Source organism: Solanum pennellii, chromosome 5, assembly GCF_001406875.1.
Source record: "Solanum pennellii chromosome 5, SPENNV200".
In the NCBI taxonomy this organism is placed as follows: Eukaryota; Viridiplantae; Streptophyta; class Magnoliopsida; order Solanales; family Solanaceae; genus Solanum; species Solanum pennellii.
In genome coordinates, this window is record NC_028641.1 from 3,200,660 (window position 1) to 3,213,548 (window position 12,889).

A 12,889-nucleotide genomic window follows, 5' to 3' on the forward strand; every position below is an offset into this window, starting at 1 on the left:
ACCCCCCAAAAAAAACCCCACCCCCATAATTATCTAATAATCGTGTAAATATTTTTTTCACTGTCAATTTATACACAGTAAATTGATTTAGCATATAAAATGACTCATGCGATTAATTAATCGTGCAAAGTGTGAATACTACTCATAAAAATACAATTTTTAGTAAATCCCTTATAAAATTGGTTATTCGTAATCTTTCATACGAATTTTTCATAGAAAATCTCATATTTTTTGATTGCTAAGTAGAGAATACTATAGATTCATATCTTTTAGTAATAAATTATTACTACACAATTTATGCAAAGTACAATCCATCATAAAATTTTACTAACAAGCAACAATAGTAGTAAATAATAATTAAATCTTTAATTAGGTGATTAATTATGTCACACCCCTCACTATCACTTATAATGCCTTGTTACTTAATTATCCATAGTAAAGGGAAATTAAAAAAGTAGATTTAACTCTTCCATTTAATTATTATCTAAATTATTTCACAGTTAAGAAACTTTAGAAAGACAATTAGTAGGGTCCCATCATTTATATGCTTTTTACTTCACAAAATCCAATTTAACTTATTTTTCTCCATTATTTTCTTAAAAATAAAAATAATAAGATTTGGTTACAACAAAATTCTCATTATAGCTTGCTGTTAGGGAAGACTATATGTTGATTGCTTGTTATAGAAGATTATCAAGATTGTTGTTTGGTGGTTTTGTTTTTACCAATTTTTTTAATTTTTTTTTAAAAATTTAGATATACTAATAATATTGTATATTACTATTTACGTTATCAATATATTTTAACCTGTCATAATAGGCTACACATCTTATTTTTCAGGTATTGCATTTCGTTATCTTTAATTTTAAGACATTTAAACTCGTATATAAGTTAAACTCTTTTTTTGTTGTTGTTATCGAAGATCATCAAAGATGTGTTTATGGTTTTAGTTTTCCAAATTCTTTTTTGGACTTTAATTTAGGTTAAAGATATTATATTATCACTATATTTCAACTTGTTATAATCGATTTAATTTTAGGTTACTAATCTCACTTTTTAAGTACAATTTCTTTAGTTATGTTTTACGAGACCTGATAATGCAAAAAAAAACATTTTACACTATCAGTGCATAATAGCTAAACTCATTTCTTTTTAATTTTAACTTTTATACATCATTAGAATATTCAACTGATATTTACAAATAAACTTTCAAGAAATAATACTTTGAAATCTTTAAAATTATTTGCTATAACCAATAAAAATTAACCTATTAATATAAAATTATTTAAGAAGGAAACAATGATTTTCTTTAGGGGAAAAAAAGAAGTTTGCTTCTTTATCACAACTTTTAACTAACTAACAATTTATTTTATTTTAAATTTTTTCATACCTCTCCAATCACAATTTAATTTGAATCATGTGTTGTTTGGTGTAAATAAAGCCAATATGATTATTCAACCTCCAACTTACACATATTTTCTTTTTAAGTAATTGTCAAGGTTGTTAAGCTAGCTATCACACATATAATATTTTATAATATAGTTTTAACTTCCTTTTCATTACAGTTTGCAATATTCACACACATAGGCCCTACCATACAAACACAAATATTACTCAATGAAGCCTAATTTCAACTCGTGTACATATATTCCATTTGTTTACTTCTTTTAGTTTCATCCCGAAACTATTATAATTTGTATTTTTTTAAATCTAAACTATATATCACCATCTACTAAAATACACCTCGAAGTTAAATATTAGTGGTTTCCTTTTACTAATTTTACCATCACTATCTACTCAACTAGATGTATGGTATAACATAATTCAGGTAGGAAAACTAAATGTACAGTTGATAATTAAAACGCGAAACTCATAAAAATATGATAATTCAAACATATTTTTGATTATTAACTCTTAATAAATCATATTTGATATCACCAATTACGTGCACCCTGACTATTTCACAAGTTAATTACATGTTTCCTCCTATCAACATATATAGGTACCAATAAGTTTAGATAGATAGGGAATTTTTTCACACAAACTGACTCAAACACCGCTGATATTATGAAAAAATAATCGAAAGAAGTTGTTGCTTTCATGCTATCCATTTTAGGCTCGTAGAATCAATTGAATAAAAATTTATGTGTTAATTCTACTATAACGGTATTGAATATTGATACTTTCATTTATTTTTATTGATGACTGATAATTTAAGGCAATATTATGCCATTAAGCAAATTAAATGGTTGAACAAACTATGGGGTCCCTGAAAACTCAATTTAGCCAAAAACATTTTGTAAAATGTGATGCATATCTTGTCATGTTGAAATGATAAGACATTAATTGCTTATTCATTTTGTTGGAGAGTATAGATAGATATTGGAAGGGGTTGCATAACTTTCGAAGAATACGACATATTTAGAGGTACTTTTTAAGAGTTCGAGCAATATAAATCTCTACGAAAGGAGAGATGAAGGTTGTTTGGGTGGGGGTGGGTGGGGTATGTTAGGTTGTGGAGCCTGATTATATAACTGTTTAGGCTTTACTATTTATTCTCCATTTATTCTCTGTAACAAAAAATACTCTGATTTTATTAATATATATACCCCACCGCCGTGGAAGTTTACTCACAGGGTGTTACCACGAAATATTGGTTTCTCTCTTTCTCTCTCTAGATCTCTCATCTCTTTCTCTTGAAAGTTCTTGTGTTCTTAATTCATCAAGTGTGCGTCTATTCGATCCTAACAGGGTATGCTATTGATTTCATTACTAACACAAGTCTACATGTCAATGGATAATGTTTACCACAAAAAAAATAATACTACTATGCAAAAAAATACTTACTACTATGTAACCTCAACAACCAACATATCATAATGGGTAAAAGGTCAATATCTATGAATGTTAAGATTTAGAATTAAACAAACCTTCATTTCAGTTGGACTATCACAATAAGTCTGTCTTGTCCTGTTGAGCAAAAATGCACAATCCAATCTCCATAACATAATACACTAAAATACTCTCGATAATAACATTATTTGTCTGAATATTTTTTGAAATTTTGTTACAGAAAACATACGATATATAGCATTACATGAAAAATCGATTCCACAAAAAACTTAGACGATCATTATGAAATGTTATTATAGAGAGGTCCAGTTATAATTTATACAATGAAGCGCATGATCTTATGATATATACATTGAAGTGTTATGAAGTGTTATATAGTTACACAAAATAAAATGTGATTTTTCTTCATTGATATAGTGACAAAATATTTATGTATTTTGATTGTTACTTTAACTTTTATTAAATGAGGAAATATCACGTTTTATTTTGTGTAACTATATAACACTTCATTTTGTCTTTGCTTATACTAAGTATCTAATAAAATGGGATAATATAAAATAATTGGACCCATATAATTTGTGGAACAGTATGACTTGTTCCCAATTTTTAGGATATCCAGTAACATAAAATTAGAAAAAATATATTTGAAATTTCCAATTTTGGCGATGATAAAATTTAAGCTATGTACTGCCATATTTTTAGATATGTAACACTTGTATATACACATTTAATTCCCCTTATTAATTAGATGTACATGAAAAATGTACAAACAATTAATTAATTTATACACATTTAGATAACTAAAAACTCGAAATATTTTACTAGGGTGAAAATTCCCATTACTACTATTATTAGATAATTAGGTACAAAATAATCCAACTTTAAAAGTACTGAAACCTAGTCAAAACCCTATTAATTAGCACTCAAATTAATATTCTTTTCAATAATAAAATAAATCACACGAGAAGAAGTCTTTTTTTTAATACTAAAAATGTTCCTTTTGTTACGCTATTATTGTTATGTAAAATCTCACCATAAAAACACTTCATTTCTCACTTACTTCTATGCTCACACTTTTATTTTTGTTTCTAAATTCACTTTTGTAATCAATGGAATTTTTTAAGGAATTACTTACTATTTTTTTTACCACCGCCCTTCTTTTTGGCGGTGGATTTTGTTATTGTACTTTCCTTTTAGGCTCTGGGGAGCAAAGGGGTAAAAGGGCAGTTCAACTTTCTGGTGGTTCTTTACCTAAAGAGAAAGTTCAAGAAGGGTATGATCGATATTCGTCATTTTTCGAGAGTGGACCTAACGGAAAAGAAATGGACTCCTCCGACAAAGTCCCCGCCCTTGTTGACACATTTTATGATCTCGTCACCGATATATACGAGTGGGGTTGGGGCCAGTCTTTCCACTTCTCTCCTCGTATCCGGGGAAAATCCCATGGCGATGCCACGCGTATTCATGAGGAAATGGCGGTTAATCTCTTGAATGTGGAGCCCGGAGCCCGTGTCCTTGATGTTGGTTGTGGGGTTGGTGGCCCAATGCGGGCCATCGCAGCCCACTCAGGTGCAAATGTTGTTGGCATCACTATTAATGAGTACCAAGTGGAACGGGCCCGGGCCCACAACAAAAAGGCCGGGCTTGACTCTATGTGTGAGGTTGTTTGTGGCAATTTCCTAAAAATGCCCTTTGATGACAATAGTTTCGAGGGAGCTTACTCCATCGAAGCTACATGTCATGCACCTAAACTCGAAGAAGTATACGCAGAAATCTATCGGGTATTAAAGCCCGGATCATTCTATGTCTCCTACGAGTGGGTCACAACTGAATTATACAATTCTGACGATCCTGAACATGTGGAGATAGTTCGAGGGATTGAAAGAGGAGATGCATTGCCTGGGTTGAGAAGCTACAAGGACATTGCTAACATCGCAACCAAAGTAGGTTTTGAGGTGATTAAAGAGAGCGATTTAGCTAAACCACCCGCAGAGCCATGGTGGACACGACTCAAGATGGGGAGGATCGCTTACTGGAGGAACCATGTCGTGGTAACGGTGCTTTCTTGGCTCAGGATCGCCCCTAAGGGCGTCGTTGATGTCCACGACATGTTGTTAGTGACAGCTGATTATTTGGCTAAAGGAGGTGAAACTGGCATTTTCAGTCCTATGCATATGATTCTATGCAGGAAGCCAGAATAAGTGATTGTACGATTATAACCATAAATCGCAATGAATGAATATTAATTAGTTACGAAGATATTATCGACGATTTAGCGATGAAAATCATGCCTAGTCATAGAATTAATCAGTTTAGAACTAGTATCATTTTAATTTTTTTTTTGTAGTGGCATTATTAGTACCTACATATCTATCTACGTATGGTTTTTTGGCCTTAAAATGGAGAATTTTCCCCTTTCTAACCTCTTTATAACCACTTCGTTCATTAATATTATAAAAAGTAACGAGATTAATAAAGATTTGTCCAATGAAATACAAAGACATAATACATAAATATGCTCTTTAACTTGACTTTAAATCACATTTATATACTTCAATTTTGGATGTGCACAAGTAGATACTTAAACTTGTATAAAGTTGAACAAACAGACACACATGTCTTACATGTCATCCTACATGGCATTTTTTGTCCTGCGCGGTGTCTTCCGTGTATTGTGCCATGTAGGACTCATGTGCTTATTTATTTAAAAGTTGGATAGTTCAAGTGTCTGTTTGTGCATTATGAATGTTGGAGGTCAAAGTTAAAATTTGAATATATGTGTTATGCCAAACACAAATATATGTGCATATTTTTCTAAGGAAATTAAATCCTCTGTATTTCTCCTCTGTTTCTTCTTATTTCTTTACTGTTTCACTGCATTTTCGAGTTTTTGTTACTCTTTCGAGTAACTATATTAGTGATCGATTGGTTGTTATGGTGTTTGTTCTATACATATCTAAACTTATTAGCGTAGCACGAATTAACTCATAGTATAACATTTGTTGATAAATTGTTGTTCCATTGCAATCTGCATTCAAGCTTTAGAGACATTCACATGTAGAAAGACGCGTAGAAACTAGAACACCGTTGAAGTGGAGATATTGTTACTCTTCATTTGCAAAAGAAGGCATGATGGGAACGTAATGAAAATAGATCCAAGAAGGAGATTCATGTCTTATGAGTAAAGAGAACACAAAAAAAATAACAATAGATGAATGAAATATTATCAAACATCGTTCCTCGTTAGATTCCATTGTGTACTCATTAAGGAATTGCGCGTCTCATTTCTTCAGCTGGTCACTAAACATCAACGACATCACTCTAGATATAATTTAACATTATGGAATTGCAGGATGGATCGACTTGGATTTGTATTCAACTCCATCGACTGGGCTTCTCCCACTTTTTGAATGTCTAGAAGAGGAAGTTGCTCCTCGCGCAAACACCAAAGGGCAACTGGACTGTGAGATGATCTGCAAATGGAGCTGTACTGCACTAGCCAAAGTTGCAATCCCTGAATCACTTGGAAACATCGAGTTCATTAAGTAACCTGCAAGAGTTTGAAATTTCTATAAAAGGTTGAATCAGTAACATGTCTGCAACCATCTACGATCAGAGATTCCAGCGATCCCCCATGCAGTTCAGCTAATTTGTCCGTAATATTGACACAACCGCTTAAATTCACCGCCACCAAATTAGTTTCACAGCTCTGAACAAGAGAAGACATTCAGTTACAACAAAGAACCATACACTGAATGCCATTGCAAGAAGTCTAAGTATGCGAAATGTTAATCAGAACGCAACAGGAGGCAGGTTGGATATGATCAAGTGCGAGTTGATGAAGCCAAAAAATAGGCCAGGTTGCCTTTGATAGTAGACCAAAGAGAGACGATTCAAGATCGATGACACTGGCAGTTGTAGGCGCCGGTTGTTGTAACAATCAAATGTCTGATTTTGTTTAGTTTACTAGTTATATATGAGTCTGTTTTTTTTTGTAGTTTTTATCTATGTAAGGACGTTTTTCTATCTTGGATTTTCTTATTAGCATAAGATTTACTATGCAATATTACGTCTTCCACTGCATTATTAGCCTCGCGTTTTGATTTTGACTTGCTTCTATTTGGTGTCTATACACACATTGTCACATATTCTTGAATTTCTTTGCTGCTATTGTCTTCATGATAATGATATGCCTCTTGTACCCCCAATTCTTCCACCGTTTGTCTCTTAATCACTGGTGGCATCAATAATTAGTATGCGAAATCTTAATCAGTACTAAAACAACATTCAGGTTGGGTATGATCAAGTGTGAGTTGATGCGGCCAGAATAGGCTAGGTTGTCATTCAGGCAAGAGATAGTGGAGACGAACCAAGACAGCTGCCACCGGAAAGGATACCTCCGTTTTTAAGAGACACGATGATAGAATGTGTGCGTCCACTATCAGTCAACGGACCAGTCCCTTGACTAAACCAGAAAGATAACGAAAAGTAATCAGCAATAATAACACAACACAAACAATTTACGTGAAAACATCCTTGATCAAGGGAGTAAAACCACGACCTGTTGCACATGATTTTCAACTGTTTCACTAATCTTCTATAAGCAAAAGTGAACCACAGTTAAAACCAATGCTAGAAGTAGTTATTAATCTCATGACCAAGTAATAACTCTATTACTTGAAGAGCCTATATGCAGATGTTACTTTGCACACTAAGTTATCATCACTAGACAACTTAGAATTTGACTAAGCAACACGCAGGTTTCCCACTGAACCACTACGCTCCGGATGACTTAAACTTTGACTAAGCAGCACACAAGGCTTCCCACTGAATCAATTAGACTCAACTGATTTACACTTTTACATCAAACAAACTATTGAATCCATTATAGATTTAGGAACAGATTTACAATATAGGTGCAGAAGAATTAATCCTAAGACAACTAAGCTTGCAACTCTATCTTGTTCGAGTTGATCTTGAGGATGAATCTTCACATTAATATTAGCCTTTGCAAGAGTTTTTGAGAATTTTCAAGTTGCAAAACTAAGGTTATTACTATTGGACATAATCCTTATGAAGAATAGTCACAACCTTCGAGGCCATGCCATTGGCCGAGGCTTCTGCCCTTTTTGATGATGACAAACTATACACCAGTGCGTCCAATTTCTTCCTTCCCCTGTCAATCAAGAAACCTTATTTACTCCTACAATTTCTTTCTTTTATTTTTCCTTCCCCCTGTTGATCAAGACATGTTCCCAGCCTAAGCACCCTATGTTTCCCCCTTTTGGAATCATCAAAATCAAACGAGCCCCAAAGTAGACAAAGATAGATTTTATCAAGTTTTGTGTACTGTAGCCAATCAATTTTTTTAATCCGAAAATTCCTGAAAAAATGACAGAAATTTTTCATGGACGTCCATTAAGATCTTAGAAATGGAACAGTTCATTCAGCGGGAAAAATTGTGCATTAAGTTCAAACGAGCCTCAAAGTAGGCAAAGACATATTTTATCGATTTTTGTGTGCTATAGCCTATGGATTTTTTTTTAATTCGAAAATCCTAAAAAAATGGTTGAAATTTTTCATGGACGTCCATTAAGACTTTAGAAATGGAACAAGTTCGTCCTGTGGGGAAAATTGTGCATTTTCAAGTTCAAACGAGCCTCAAAGAAGGCAAAGCCAAATTTTATCAATTTTTGTGTGCTATAACCCATTAATTTTTTGATCCGGAAATTCCGAAACAAAATGGCCAAAATTTTTCATTGACGTCCGTTAAGACCTTAGAAATAGAACCAGTTCATCCCGCAGGGAAAATTGGTGCATCTTCAAGTTCAAACGAGCCCTAAATCAGGCAATGACAGATTTTATCGATTTCGTGTGCTATATAGCCCATGGATTTTTTTAAATCCAGATATCCTAAAACAAAATGGCCGAATGTTTTGATCGACGTCCGTTAATATCTTAGAAATAGAATCAGTTCGTTTCGCGGGGAAAAATAGTGCATTTTAAAGTTCAAACGAGCCTCAAAGCAGGCAAAGACATATTTTATCGATTTTCGTGTGCCAATAACCCATGAATTTTTTTAATCTGAATATCCCAAAAAAATGGTTGAAATTTTTCATTGACATCCGTTAAGACCTTAGAAATGGAACAAGTTCGTCTTGCAGGGAAAAATTGTGCATTTTCAAGTTCAAACTAGCCCCAAAGCAAGCAAATGCAGATTTTATCGATTTTCGTATGCTATAACCCATGAATTTTTTTGATCCGTAAATTCCGAAATAAAATGACCAAGTTTTTCATTGACGTCTGTTAAGACCTTAGAAATAGAACCAGTTCATCCCGCAAGGAAAAATGCTGCATTTTCAAGTTCAAACGAGCCCCAAAGAAGGCAATGAAGATTTATCGATTTTGGTGTGCTATAGCCCATTGATTTTTTTTATTCCAGAAATCCCAAAATAAAATGGCCAAAATTTTTCATGGACATTTTTTAAGATCTTAGAAATGGAATCAGTTCGTCCCGCGGAGAAAATGGTGCATTTTCAAGTTCAAATGATCCCCAAGCAGACAAAGGCATATTTTACCGATTTTCGTATGCTATAACCCATTATTATTTTAATCCGAAAATCCTGAAGTGAAATGACTGAAATATTTCATCAACGTCTGTTAAGACCTTAGAAATGGAACTGGTTCATCCCACCGGGAAAATGGTGCATTTTAAAGTTCAAACGAGCCCTAAAGCAGGCAAAGACAAATTTTGTTGATTTTCGTGTGTTATAGCCCATGATGTTTTTAAATCTAAAAATAAAATGGCACAAATTTTTTATCGACGTCTGTTAAGACCTTAGAAATGGAAACAGTTCTTTTTGTAGGAAAAAATGGTCCATTTTCAAGTTCAAACGAGCCGCAAAGCATTATAAGGCAGATTTATCGATTTTCCTTTGCTATAGCCCATGGATTTTTTTTATCCACAAATCCAAAAAAAAAATGTAAAATTTTTAATGGATTTCCGTTAAGACCTTAGAAATGAAATCAGTTCGTTCCACAGGGGAAATGGTGCATTTTTAAGTTCAAACGATTCCCAAAGAAGGCAAAGACAGATTTGACTGATTTTCGTTTAGTATATAGCCCATGGGTTTTTTTTATCCGGAAACTCGAAACAAAATTACCAAATTTTTTTCAAGGATGTCCGTTAATACCTTAGAAATGGAATCAATTCGTTCCGAGGGGAAAATGGTGCTTTTTCAAGTTCAAATGAGCCCTAAAGCAGGCAAAAACAAATTTTACCGAATTCTATGCTATAGTCCATTAATTATTTTTGCTCCGAAAATCCCAAATTAAAATTTCCGAAATATTTCATGGACGCTTAGAAATGGAACTAGTTCATCTCGCGAGGAAAATTGTTGCATTTTCAAATTTAAACAAGCCCCAAAGCAGACAAAGAAAGATTTTATCGATTTTCGTGTGTTATAGGTCATGAATTTTTTTAATCTGGAAATCTAAAAAAAGATGGCCGAAATTTTTCATGAACGTCTTTTAAGACCTTAGAAATGGAACCAGTTTATCCCACGATTTAAAATTGTGAATTTTCAAGTTTAAATGAGCTCCAAAGCAGACAAATGCAGATTTTATCGATTTTCGTGTGTTATAGCCCATTGATTTTTTATATATGTAAATTACAAAACAAAATGGCTGAAATTTTTCATGGACGTCCACTAAGACCTTAGAAATGGAACCAGTTCATACCGCGGGGTAAAATAGTGCATTTTAAACTTCAAACGAGCCCAAAGTAGGCATAGGCAAATTTTATGAATTTTCCTTTGCTATAGCCAATGAACTTTTTTATATACGAAAATTCCGAATAAAAAATTGTCAAAATTTTTCATGGACGTCCGTTAAGATCTTAGAAATGGAACAGGTTCATCCCGCGGGAAAAAATGGTGCATTTTCAAGTTCAAACAAGCCCCAAAGCATGCAAATTGGACATATTTAACCGATTTTCTTGTGCTGTAGCTCATGGATTTTTTTAATCTGGAAATACCGAAACAAAATGACCAAAAATTTTCCTGGATGTCCGTTAAGACTTCAGAAATGGAACTCATTCGTCATGCGGAGAAAAATAATGCATTTTCAAGTTCATACAAGCCCAAAGCAAGCAAAGGTAGACTTTCCCAATTTTCGTATGCTAGCCCATGGATTTTTTGATTCGAAAATCCCAAAACGTAATGGTCAAAAAATTTCATGGGCATCCGGTCAGACCTTAGATATGTAACCAGTTCTTCCCGTGAGGAAAAATGGTGCATTTTCAAGCTCAAACAAGCCCTAAAGCAGGCAAAGGCATATTATCTCAATTTTTATGTGCAATAGCTCATGAATTTTTTTTATATAGAAATCCAAAATAAAATGGCCAAATTTTTTAATGGAGGTCTATTAATACCTTAGAAATGTAACCAGTTCGTCCCATACGAAAAAATAATGCATTTTAAAGTTCAAGCGAGTCACAAAGAAGGAAATGACAGATTTTATCAATTTTCGAGTGCTATAGCTCATGAATTTTTTTTATCCGTAAATTCAAAAAAAAAATAACCAAAATTTTCCATGGACGTCCGCTATGACCTTGGAAATAAAACAAGTTCATCCCGCTAGAAAAAACTAGTGCATTTTCAAGTTCAAATGAGCTCCAAAGTAGGCAGATGCAGATTTACTGATTTTCATGTGCTATAGCCCATAGATTTTTTTAATGCGAAAATTCTGAACCAAAATGACCGAAATTTTTCATGGACGTCCGTTAAGACTTTAGAAATGGAACTAGTTCATCTTGCGGGGAAAAATGGTACATTTTAAAGTTCAAACGAGCCCTAAAACATGCAAAGACAAATTTTACCAATTTTTGGTGCTATAACCCAATGATTTTTTTTGATTCCAAAATATCAAAGTAAAATGGCCGAAATTTTTCACGAACATTCATTAAGACCTTAGAAATGAACCAAGTCATCTCGTGGGAAAAAATAGTGCATTTTCAATTCGGAAAAGGGCCTAAAATACCTTTGAAGTATTGAAAATGGTATAAAATTACCCTTCATCTACCTATTGGCTTCAAAATACCCTTGTCATCCACCTTTGGATTCAAAATTGACCACTTTTTTAATTGTTTTAAAATTAAACTCTTTAAATATTTTTTAAAATATTTGACGTTTAATTATTGGTTATAATTTAATTTATTAATATAATTTATAAACCAACCCACTACCCTCTAATTACTAACTAAACCTCACCCAATTAATAATCCAATTATAATATCAAAATCATCATAAATACTACTAAAACACGATGAAATTATAGATTCCTGAAAATAACATTTTAAACTATTCGAGTCCAAATCGAAGCCCAAATTAAATTTAAGTTGAGCCGCTTATTTAGGAGGACACTTTCTTTCAAGATTGAATGAGAAATTTATGATTTAAGGTAAAGAAGTAATACATCCCGAATTAATTTTTAAAAAATATAATTTTATAAATATTTATTATTTGTGTTGAAACTTTTAATATATTATTTTAAAAAAAAGTTACCTATGAAGTAACATCACATAATTGAGATGTAAGAATAATTAAGATAAACATAGTCAGGCTTTTAATTTTATCGGTAATTTTATTTAGACACTTGAATGTATGATAATTTACTTCTATAGATATTTTCGCCTCAAATTTTTAAAAACACTCAGTTGGTAGTAGCTAATCTGTTATTGCATTAATAATGTGACGGATTTATTAATTTAGAGGGGTTTAATTAGTAATGGGTGGGTAGTGGATTGATTTATAAATTATATTAATAAGTTAAATTATAACAAATAGTTGAGCGCCACGTATTTAAAAAAATATTTAAATAGTTTAAATATAAAACCGTTAAATAAGTGGTCAATTTTGAACCAAAAGGTGGATGACAAGGGTATTTTGGATCCAATAGGTGGGTGGGAAGGGTATTTTGGAGCTAATAGGTGGATGGAGGATAATTTTGTACCATTTCCAATACTTTAAGGGTATTT

At 32.7% G+C, this 12,889-nt stretch overlaps 1 protein-coding gene across 1 annotated transcript; it reads left to right on the forward strand.

Moving 5' to 3' along the window:
- Positions 1-3,951: 3,951 nt before the first annotated feature.
- Positions 3,952-5,252, forward strand: LOC107019203 (24-methylenesterol C-methyltransferase 2-like). Its single transcript, XM_015219765.2, has one exon. It carries the CDS (start codon positions 3,963-3,965, stop codon positions 5,052-5,054), a length of 1,092 nt encoding a protein of 363 aa, XP_015075251.1. The 5' UTR covers positions 3,952-3,962; the 3' UTR covers positions 5,055-5,252.
- The last annotated feature ends 7,637 nt before the right edge of the window (positions 5,253-12,889 follow it).